At 38.0% G+C, this 12163-nt stretch overlaps 1 protein-coding gene across 7 annotated transcripts in view; it reads left to right on the top strand.

The window, feature by feature from the left end:
* The window catches only part of LOC136833759 (cyclic AMP-dependent transcription factor ATF-7-like), a 178838-nt gene that overhangs the window by 164050 nt on the left and 2625 nt on the right, over nucleotides 1–12163 (top strand). For all 7 annotated transcript variants that reach the window (XM_067095983.1, XM_067095984.1, XM_067095986.1 and 4 more), the window contains one exon: nucleotides 11886–12163. This exon is cut by the window's right edge. In XM_067095983.1, the coding sequence (XP_066952084.1) occupies nucleotides 11886–12068 (183 nt within the window). In that variant the 3' untranslated portion in view covers nucleotides 12069–12163. The remainder of the gene's footprint in view (nucleotides 1–11885) is intronic.

The raw sequence follows: 12163 nt of genomic DNA, 5'->3' as shown, positions 1-12163 counted from the left end.
GCAGGTATAATAGCATGACCCCACCTGTGGTATATGCTGGGATTATTTGCCTGACTGGTGGTTGCTTTGCTACATAAGGAAGTCCTACAATGTTTGGCTTTTCCATCTATGAACCTTCACTTTCAGCTTCCCACCTAGAAGCATATATTCAGTCAAGGAGCAGTTTTCTTCTTATGAGATTAAGGTGGTGGTTGACCAGCCAGTTGCAGCTAGCCTAGCCTTTGTGTTTTTCTTTTGACTGACCAGGTGTAGGTCAGCCCAGTCAACACACCCCATTGTTAGTACAGTGGACCCCCGCTAGATCCTGTTCAGCATTCACAGATTCAGTCATTTACGGTTTTTTCTGTGAAACGTATCTCCAAATATATCTTGGGAAAATTCACTAATTCATGGATTTTTTGTAGAGTAATATTCACTAATTACTGTATTTTCATGTTATTTTTGTAACTACAGTAAATCCCCATTCGCGGGGGATGTGTACCACACCCTCCCCGCGAGTAGCTAAAACCCACGAGTACTTAGGACCCTTCTAAAAAAACTTAGAACTGCCTATTTTGATAGTTGAAACAGACAAAAAACAAACTAAAAATGCTTATACAGGTGTTATCGTACTTACGATGGGGTTAGTCTAAAAAAACCATCGTTTGTTGGAAAAAATGTAAGAAGTACCAAAACCTATTTCAAAATATAGCCTAGCCTACACTAGGGTATTTGGTACCATGTATACATATGGTAGCCTAGCCTACACTAAAATATACTCTATACCATACACGGAATAGTAATTATTAATATCAGCTAATTCTGAAGGTTCAGGCAAAGTGAAATTGAATAACAAGCAAGAATTAGCGTAGCCTACACTATGTTATATTGTATACATAAATGGTAGCGTAGCCTACATTATACTGTACACTATATTCACATATCTTATTATACAAACTTCAACATAACGAATATGCATCTTTTCCATGGATCTTTTAAAATGTTATGCCTTAATTCACTGTATCAAATAATATTGCATATATTCTTATATTGCTTTTGTATTATAAATTGTGGTCATAGCGATCAATATTTTGGTTTGGAAATTGTTTATGCAGTGTGTATTTCACCATATCTAACTCAGTTCAGAGTGCTTCTCTTGCTTCTAGTTAGCGTAAATGAATCTCTAGGTACTTTCTTTATATGGGGCAAGGTTATTTTTGTGTCAATAGATGACAATGGCCATTTGTTTTGTGTAAGAAAAAATCAAGATTCCGTTCGCTATTTTCACTTGATTTCATCATAATACGAGTTTTACTTATTTATCGTATATCAGCACAAAAATAGGAGCAAGGTGCCCTTTCATATCCAGTAGTTTTGATTAAAATACTTTCCAATTTTAATTACTGTCGAGTGTCATCCATGTTGCCGATGCACAATTATTTATGGTCATTAATAGTTTTCTTAGCTTCAGCTACAACTTGCAGCTTAAATTTAGCAGTATATTTCCTCGCCGATCTTTTATCCATAGCAAATAAGGGTATAATGTAAAAATATATGTCCTATTCTACCTAACGTCATTTGTACTGTAACCTACGGTAATTATGTATTACCGTACGATGGTTGAAATACAAGCAAAATGCTGTTATTATCTGATTTGGTTAAGGAAAACAAGTTTCTTGGTCAGTTGTTTATGGCTGTACACATTTACACAAGAGTATAACGTCACTAACGATACTTTTATCATTCTCTTTTACTTTTTCAACTAGAAGATGGGATAAAGAGTTGGAGGAAAAGAAGTTGGTCTTTTCTAATCTGGTCTCTCTCACTGCCTGATTGTATGCTGCTGCCTACACCCACCCAAAATTTATAAATATTTTATAAATACAGTATTGCTGTACCGGTATTAATTGCTTTCCCCACTGCAAAATCAAATTATCGTAAGGTGAATTATTGTAACTCGAGCACTACCTGAATATTTTAATAGTTTTATCACAAAAAGTGCATTTAGTCATGAAAATACAGTAATTAGTAAATATTTCTCAGTGAAAAATACAGTGAATGGGCGAATTTTCAGCAAATAATGCCTATATATGTTCCATAGAGAAATCTGTGAATAGGTGAGACCGCGAATACGGGGAATTTACTGTACTATTTTATGGATATGACCCATTGATCATGTTACCTAACATTATACTATAGACACTTATTATGGCCACTCATGGCCATGTCAGTGTGTTTTAATTTGAAGTGTTTGTTGCCTATACAGTGATACAGGTAGCTACACTAGTAAGTTTTAATAAACAATTTTTTTTTTCACTACTGGGCTGCTGTTACACAGGACCCACAAATTACTTGCACCATAATGAATTGCTGAGTCTGCTTTTTGCCTGTGGAAATGGCTCATAACTACCTGCCATGAGCCAGCCCCTGTAGGAATAGAGGTGGTTTTGATTGGTTGCGGGACATGTGTGAAATATGCAACATGCTCTTGGCAGCAGGCTAAAATGATGAAAGAGCTCATTTTAAGCTACCTCCATGAATTCAGTAGGAGTACAGAAGGAGAGATTACATCATTTTGGCAGTGCATGTTTACGTCCATCTCCGAGCAGAATCCACATTTGGGCCGATACTCCAAAAGCAGGGGTTTCTAGGAACTCCCACTTCAACTTCTCCAATGGAGACAGTCTTTCCTTGGGAGAGAGGTCACTAATACTCAACATGAAGTGGATATAGCCACTGAAATTTCACTTTTGAATCCAGAAGATCTAGGGAACAGTCTCCTGCTTTACATGAAGGAGAGAGAGAGACCTCAGATGAGAATCTTGCCTCTCCCAAGCAGCAATCAGATATTGAAGGGGACACTGATAGGGTCCACCCAACCCCATTTGAAGTGTCTGTACCTTCTAGGGGGTAGTGATTTATGCTGGACTAATTTACTGCTGGGCAGTGATGATATGACTGCCTTGGCTCAGTCAGTTCATGCAGTCTTCGCTGATAAGGAAATTCCGCTTGCTGTACTTTCAGAATTCCGGGAGGAAATCATGAACAATATCAAGATGAGCTTGTTACTGAGCATCAGCATATCAGAGATGCTATCCATGATTCCCAAAGGTATTTAGGTCTGTCCTTGTTATGGAATTTGGTGTGATGTGTAAAAAATCCCTCATCTTTTAAACTAGAGGATAGAGAAGCTGCACAGGCTGCCCAGGCAGAGATTGGTGTTCTCACTAAAAAACTTAGGTCATTGGAATAGGGTAAAAAAAAACCAAGCCCAAAAAGAAGTTGAATCGCTTGCCTAGATCCCCTTTGAAATCGGAATGGGTAATAAGAGACAGCCTTACTCACTCCCAGACCTCCAACTGGTAACAATATGACCAGGTTGGACTATAAAAGCTCAAATCAGAATGCAGTACAGGCATCAGTTTCCACCCCTAAGAATGATACTGATTAAACTTGGCAAAATGCCTCAATGTATATCCTTTCAGTAGATGGAAAATACCTCATTAATGAAAGGAAAACTGTGATTTAGGTTGAGCATGTAGAATTTCTGGACAAAGCGGCATTTCCCAACACAGAATGGTGCTTTGTCCCTATGTCAATAGGAATTCAGAAATCATCAAATGTGACTGTTATCCTGCCTACTAATGTAACAGTGAAAGCCATAGAAGCAACCTTTCTCCAGTGGAAGATATAGTGCTTGAAAAATTTTAAGAGAACCAGTACCCTCTCTAGAAGGCACTAGCCTTCTGTCCCTTCACATTTATAAAACAATCACATGGCAGAATTTCATAATTTTGTTACGACTGGGAAACAAGAGTTAATGACAAAATTATAGCCATTTGTCTGTCATCCCAGTATCTGATAGTTCTATAAGAGTCCAGTGGGAAAAAGCTCCCATTGGACATGACTACCCAGTAATTTGGGACTCCTACGAGAAAAATCTCAGGGCAGCCATGGCTGAATTTTATGCTGGGCTCCACCTCCTTAATGTTATAACTTCTACTAATATGCTGGAAATAGCTATTAAAGAGCTTCCAGAATCTTCCATAACAATGTTTGCTGCAGTATTGGAATGTTGCATTAAGGCTTGACAAGCAGCACCGGTGGGCTCCAACATTCGCTCCCCAATGTAACCTCCCTGTTACATTCTTCCCCCTTGTCTCAGGAGATGTTTGAAGAATCTGTTGCCACACAGCTCATTGAACAATCCTGACAACAGAATTGCACAATATATGCTGTTGTTGGAAAAGGGGAATCTGGGAAACAATGCTCTCAAGAGTTTCACCGTCCTAAGCCTAAGAAAGCTCTCTATGACTCAGAGCCGTAGAAGCCTTTAGTCACTACTAAAGGATCCCTCCAGTAACAAAAGAAGGGACAACAGTGGTAGCAGCACCCCTTTGGAAGTGGACAAAGTTGCTCCTGCCAGGGAAAAGAAAAATCAACTCCTCGACTGCATATTAAAGGCAAGGAAAGAGGTTGAGCCCAATTAGACTTGCATAGTCAAGGTTGTCTTCTTCCATATCAGATACAGTGAAAGTTCTGCCCGTGGGGACACAGTACAATTTTTAAAGGGCCAAGGTAGAGATAGTCTCACCCTCCCCCTCCTCTAAATGGGTTGGAAAAAAAAGATCCCTCTGTAAAGGGGGCCATAGAGAAAGATGTTTATTTGCCACCACTATTCAGTGCCGCAAGAAGGATTCCTCCGAATGAAAGGTGATACTCAACCTGTCAAGTTTGAACATGCTTTGTTTGCATAAATTTTTCTATATACAGTACTATACTTTTGAATTTATGGGAGCTCAAGAAAGAAGGAATTTAAGGGGTGCCGATCGGCATGATCAAAATTGAGTTGTTGACAGTTTTGGACTGTTTTATTTCTAAATGAACATATCCTGAAGTATTATTGCTAAAAATAAATTTTTAGATGGGTTTAAGGACAATTTTGTTCATCACTTTTATTGCCCAGTGAGCAACAAATTGTCACAAAACTTGTAAAGATATTTCTAATCCTGTTTAGTTCAAAGTAATTTATATACGTACTTGCATTACCCACTAAAACATCTGTTTTCTCTAGTGATAGCATTGAGGAAAATGTGAGATCAGGGTAATTAGCCCTAATTTCCCTCTCCTCTCGGCACTCATCAAAGAGGTGCCATACATGTATTGCGCCAAACAATTCACATATAATATTTTGTATCATTTGACTTATTTTTACAGTTTTTTTATCTCTTGACTTATTTTTACAGTAAAGTAACAATGATATGTAAATCAACATGCTATATACAAATATACAGCACAGACTTATGCATATGAATAGCAATCTTCCTCATCACCATTCACGTATACAAAATATATGTTAACATAAGTGAAATAATTTACAAGTCAATTGATTTTTTACTAAAAATGGTAAAAATAGAATGAATATTATGTTTTAATTCCTCAGGATATCTTTACAGGATGTCTGTTCATGAATAAAAAAAATATATAAGTATATGACAGTATTTCCTCAAGGCTCGTCACATAGTGCCACAGTGTCACCTTGCCTGGCTTCTTAGTGCATTTCTGAGTACAATATATTCTGTCATAATAGGAGCAAAGAAGAACTGTTTATAAGAGAAGTAAGTAAGAACTATATGCACTATGATTATTGAAGACAAAAGAAATTGGAACAACAGGCAAGAGTCCACATTGGAGATATGTTGCAAATGCCAATCACCCAAGAGGAGACCAAGCAGGGAGCACATTTCTTTTCATCCAGTTGTTTTGTAAATTTCAGGGGACGTATCATATATGAAGAAATACTGTGCATTTGCTGCAAAAATCTCCTTTCTACCTCTCAAAGTTTCATAGTTATTACAAAATAAGCAGTGAATTTTTTCTTTGCCAATATCTCAAAACTTACTTTTTTTAAAAAGTATACAGGAGCGTATCTCAAAGAACACAACCAAAATCAGTGAAACTTTCACAGCATGTAGTATAACTATACAGTGGACCCCTGCCTATTCGCAGTTCTGGATTCGCAGCTTCACCTATTTGCGGATTTTTCTGTGGAACATATATGCACATTATTCGCAGAAAATTTGCCTATTAACTGTATTTTTTATAGAGAAATTTTCACTTACTACTGTATTTTCATATTTTCATGACTAAATGCATTTTTTGTGATAAAACTATTATAATACTCAGGTATAAGCATTATTAGAAGGGGTTTTTTGGTGTAGGCAGTTATAAGCATTTTTAGAGGGGGTGTCAAATATTCGTGGATTTTAGCTATTCGCCGGGAGTTGTGGTACGCAACCCCACGAATACTGGGGGTCGACTGTATACAGTATCTTTGGTCTCGCATAAGCAACTTTTTTCACGTATAGAGGTTGACCATCACTAATCTGTCATCATTGGGACCTGCAGGGAGCTGGATTAGTGATTTTGCTGGATTACAGACTGGTTAGGTTAGAATACACTTAACCCAACAGTTAACCACCTCATCCTACCTTAAGATACCCAGTGAATCAGTACAAATTGGTTAATAAGGAAAAAAGAAAAAATAAATGAAAATCAGTTAAATTTTACTGAAGCACAGGCAAAATGAATGGTACAGGTAGTTCTGTTGACTTACACAAGAAAGTTCATCATTGCTGCTTCCAAAGTGCATTGTTAAAAATTTTTTTACAACCCAAAAGATGAACGCAATCATGTGCGTAGGGTATGTACGTCACGCACGCAAGTAGTGCCAACAAACAGCAGCAGCAGGTGGTGCGGTGACCTGGGAAATTTGAAATTGCGCTAGCCAATATTAGAGCTAGACTAGCAATGGAACCAGATTAACGATTACCGGATTAATGATGGCTGACCTGTATTATTTAGGAAAAATGTAATTTTTTTTTGTCAATTGTAAAATTTACAAACCTAGAAGTCAAATTTTATGATTTCCTTGTGCACGTATTTTCAGTATTACAGTACATAGTTGTTTAATAAATGGTAAAAATTTTAAATAGATCTCTTCAGTCATAAAGGAACAATGCTCTCCTACTTGATAATGGGGCCTTATGGCATTTCTGCTCCCCTTAACTAGTAGCCTACCTAGATGATTGGCTAATCTGGGGAGCCACCAAAGAAGAGTGCTGTGAAACCTGAGATTGGTAGGTGACAGATTCCAGTCAAAAGGTTTCCTAATAAATAGGAACAAGTCCCGCCTTACATCCAGCAGACATTTTCTGAGGCTAGGATTTTGTAATTTTGTTGGTATTTTCTTTGTGGCCAGGTGTCTCTTCCCAACAACACTCAAACCAGAGTAAGGAAGGACTTGAGAAGATTCCTTACACAGCCCAGTCTTTCCAGACAACAGATGGAATGAAGTATGGGTCTGTTACAGGTTGTGTCTGTGGTAGATCTAATCCTGAAATTGTTACTGTAGGATGCAAACAGTGTCTGGCTCTCACATGCCAGGAAAAAGCTTTGTGATCGCCTTCATCTGAGATTGGAAAGATACTCCATCCATGGACCTGAAAGAGGACTCTGACAAACAGGTCAACCTTACTCCAGTCTTCATACAAGTGATAATACATATGGATATCTCATTTACAGGTTGGGGAGGCCATTGGGAGGATTGTCAGGTGGCAGGAAGATGGTCACCTACTCTGGGGAAGTGTCATATCAGCTTCCTGGAGCTGTTGGCTGTCTTTCCATCTCAGAAAATTGAAACCTCCAAAAGGGGCCCACATTTTGTCAGTCTTAGTCAAGTCAGTAATTGTTAACATGCTTCCACATCCAGGAGTGGACCTGTTTGCCACATGCAAGAACCGTAACTTCCAGAGTGTGTGTGTGTGTCTCTGAACCTGGTCATTCAAGCAGTAGTAAGAGATGCATTCCTACAAGACTGAAACAAATGAAGGATGACATGCCTTTTTCCTCCATTGTCCCAGATATCTAAGGCTTTGAACAGTCTACTAGCTTACAACAGAACCACTTACCAAGTGGCCTTGAATAAGCTGAATAGTCATTGGTTCATTTTTTTCTTCAACAATGGGTGAGAGAATAGGTTCCTTTACTTTTCACTGTTCTATCCCAGGGGAGAGAGTCGTCTACACATCCTCCTTTCTGAACCGTGACCTTCACATGTGAATTTTTCAAATCTAGTCCACCATGAAGATTATTTACCTGACATTGCTAGTGCAGAAAATACCAGTCAATTGCAATCTATTGAAACAAATTTAAATTTTATTATATCTCTTGTGAGGTCAAGTGCCTTTCTATTGCAACAATGATGGGATACAAGGCAGCACTGTCAGAATCGTTGCTTTATAATTTTGGAGTTATGTTCCAGATGGCTGTTTGTATCTTGAATTGTTCATAAGTTGGTTTTTAATATGTAGTGCATAATTTTTGTTGATGTTTACATTCCCAAATTAACTCAGGTTATGCTGTTTTCACTGTATTTTTAAATCATGCAGTATTATGAAGAATTACTTTGGATGTTAATAAGGTAAAAAGAAGAAAGTAAAATTTTGATTCATGCAGCAGTGAAAATTTTGTATTTTTTCCAAGTTTTGAAAGTTACAGTAAACACCCATATTCGGGGGGGATGCATACCGCACCCCCACGTGAATAGCTAAAATCCATGAATACTTAAAACCCCTCTAAAAACACTTGGAACTGCCTATTTTGATAGTTTAAACACAAAAAAAAAATAAAAAAATGCTTATACCTGAGTATTTTAAAAGTTTTATCACAAAAAGTGCATTTAGTCATGAAAATATGAAAATACAGTTATTAGTGGATATTTCTCAGTGAAAAATACCACAAATGGGCAAAATTTTCCACGAATAATGGTATATACGTTCCACAGAGAAATCCGCAAATAGGCGAGTCCGCGAATAGTGAGACCGGAATGCAGGGGTTTACTGTGTTTACTTGGAGATAATTTCACAGGAGCAGTGTCTGACATTGGAAGTTCACAAGGAAAGCAATACACAACACCGTCTGTTGACAAAAATACATACTAAATGTTTTTTATGGGGAGAGGAAATAAAGAAAATGGGAATTCATCAAAGATCAAGGTAAACTGTGAATATAGAAAAAAGTAGGAATGTTTTAAGAATATGAACAAGTATTTTCATGATTGTAAGAAATGTACATGGTAGTTAATCGCGAGAATGCTCGCGATAATCAGGGAAAGGGTTAAAGGAACAGGTTCTTCTTCCTCGTGTTCTTCTGTTCTTTGCAAAAATTTCTTACTAGCAGAATAGGCACACAGAGCAAAATTTGAACTTACGGGTGTCAATTTTAACTTGTGACCCTGTCTGTTCATATCTCTGAATGTTCATAACATGACTGTTTGTAAGTAGGGTGGTAACTGTATAGAAGTTGTTAACTCCCTTCTCCGGTCTTTTGCACTGCAAAGGCCAGCTCCTTCGAGGCTTCCCATTACCTGGTCCCTGAATAAGGTTCTCGGACTCCTAGGTGTCATCCCCTCAGTTCAGTGGGCCCAGTACAACTACAACTCCTACACTCCAAAAGGCAGTCTTCTTGTTTACTTTGGCATCAGGAACTTGGATTAGCATGCTAGGCTGTCTTAGACGGGGACAATGTTTCATTACTCATACACCTAGTTGTCATTTAATGTTGTCTCCTAGCCAAGAATGAGAACCTTTTTAAGGGAAAATCCCCTTTTCTTTGCCCAGTTCAGGCACTCAAGGTTTACCTAGATGTCACAGCAAACATCCCAGATGGTCCAGTTTTTCATACTCATTAGCACAAACAAACCACTCTCTACATGGGCAGAGAATTATTTTAGTGTCCCTCATTAAAAAGGCAGACCCTCACTCGTTCCCTAAATTGCATCACATTCAAAAGGTGAGTACATCATGAACTTTGGAATTGTTTCTTTCCAAAAAGTCTCCCAGTGTACGGGGTTTGTTATTACTGGTGGTTATTATTCAGGAATACTGCCATATTCCTGAAACAGGGAAGGCACAATAATTCTGCAGCCAGACCCCACATAATTAGGTAATTCACATTACAAGGGATAATACATATTTAGGTTTGTGTGTTTCCTGTTCTTTATTGCCAAACCCTAAACGGTATCTGGAATAAAGAAAACGGTTGATAAGCTGTGACTTTGCCTTGGGATAAAAATCAATGAAACACTATGGCCATGAGAGTAGTGGTCATGCTGAGATATTGCCAGGGAAGGCGCACTAATCCTACAGCCAACCCAACATAATTAGTTAAGTCACCTTAGAACCACAAAGAATAATACACATGTAGGTTCTTGTGTTGTTAACTGTTCTTTATTGCCAAACCCTAACAGTATCTGGAATTAAGAAAATTGTTGATAACTAGTGACTATACTTCAGACAAAAATTTATCTGGGTTGTCTGGATTTATTTATTAGGAGCTAAGCTATTTTGTCACCTGTCAGTTTCTTTTGTAAGCTGTTTGAGGATGAATAGCGACTACACTATCAAAAACAGGTTTTGAAAACCTATTTTTGATAGCTGCTGTGAGTCCTCAAACCCACCCACTTTCAGACACAAAGACATGGGGCTGGGGTGAACATTTATCTTGCACAGACCTGGCGTGTAACGAGGAAGACATCCAACATACGTGCTGTTGTCACATCTGTGCAAGTAGGACAGGAGGTAGAGCCCTCTTGTGCTTAGTCTTTTTATATTCAATCACTGTGCCAACTGACTCTAATTCAGGCCAAGGTCAACTACAAGAGAATTCTCTGAGATTGATTGATCTGTCTTATGGAGCCTTAGGGGAGCCATGAGAGTGTAACTCCTTTGAGGACTCACAGCGGCTACTAAAAATAGATTTTTCCTAAGCCAAAACCTGTTATTTTAGAGGAGTTCTATATTTCATACATCATTCTTTTGTCTGAGAATAAAAAGATTTGCATAAGCCTACATCTAATCATCAAAACCTTTAGACATTGCACCAGAGGCTACTGCCGGTAGTCCCTTCCCAATGCACGCACAGAGATGATGTAGACCAAGGAAATTTCCAATAAAACACAGCTGGCAGTTTATGCCGGTAAAGTTACATTGTGACCTGTTTAAATTTTTCAGTTTACTGGTATATCAAGTTCAGAAAAGTTTATTAAATATTAAAATCAGTGAACTTTGAAAAACATAACATATTTTTTTAATAGATGAAGTGAAAAACTATAATAATCAATATGCTTTATCAGCCAAAGTCACGGCACTTCAACGCATGGAGATAACCATGGAAAGCAAAAAAAAAAGTTGAAAAGCATTGTGTCTTATAAATATGCACTTTGGGGATCCAGATTTAAGTGGTCACATTTAAGTGAGGAAGGAAACTCCAGTTTCATCTAGAATATGCTTGGCTTTCTTAATTTCTTCCATGTACTCTTTCTCCTAATAAATTTTCAAAACTACAGGTGATTAATTTGAGGAACCCTGGGGGTTGGGGTGAGTGCTGTCAGTACACCTCACGTAGTGCACTGTAGGCATTACTTGAGGTTCTTTGCAGCATCCCTTCGGCCCCTGGCTGTCACCCTTTCATTCCTTTTGCTGTACCTCTGTTCATTTTGTCATTCTTCCATCTTACTTTACACCTCCTAACAATGGTGGTTTAGTGTGACTGTTAGGTTTTCATCCTGTTACATTCATGTAAAATTGTTAAAACCTTTTTACTCTCAGTTTCCATGTCAGCACTGAATGACCTCATAGGTCCCAGTGCTTGGTCTTTGGCCTAGATTTTATATTCCAATTCCAATTAACTGGAGAATAGCCAAGGTACTATTTGTGTATCAAATAAGAGTGCTTCTTCCAAATTACTCAAAGAATTCCAGTACAATTTTGAGTGATTTTAATAGAAATTAGGATAGTCACAGGTGTAGCCTTAATGTTTTATATTTATTTCACTCTTCTTAACAGCTAGGAAAAGTGACAGTCGTAGGAGGTGGTGAGCTTGTGGTGGGTGGCACTTCGAATGTAATAGTAGCAACAGTTCCTCCTCAAGTTTCCCAGGCCACAACAGCTGCCCAGCCTCATCTCTTAAACCTTACCCTGCATCACAGTCCCCAGAGTAAATCTTCAGTTCTTCGTAAATCTAATTAAAGATAAGTTTATTGTTAGCGTGGATTTTCTAATATTTCTTTCCACATGGCGGCTGCTTAAATTCATTGGTATTAGGCAATGTAATACAAAAATTC

The sequence above is a fragment of the Macrobrachium rosenbergii genome, chromosome 52, assembly GCF_040412425.1.
Source record: "Macrobrachium rosenbergii isolate ZJJX-2024 chromosome 52, ASM4041242v1, whole genome shotgun sequence".
Lineage (NCBI taxonomy): Eukaryota > Metazoa > Arthropoda > Malacostraca > Decapoda > Palaemonidae > Macrobrachium > Macrobrachium rosenbergii.
Note: the sequence above shows the minus strand (reverse complement) of the source record. Positions and strands in the feature narration are given on the sequence as shown.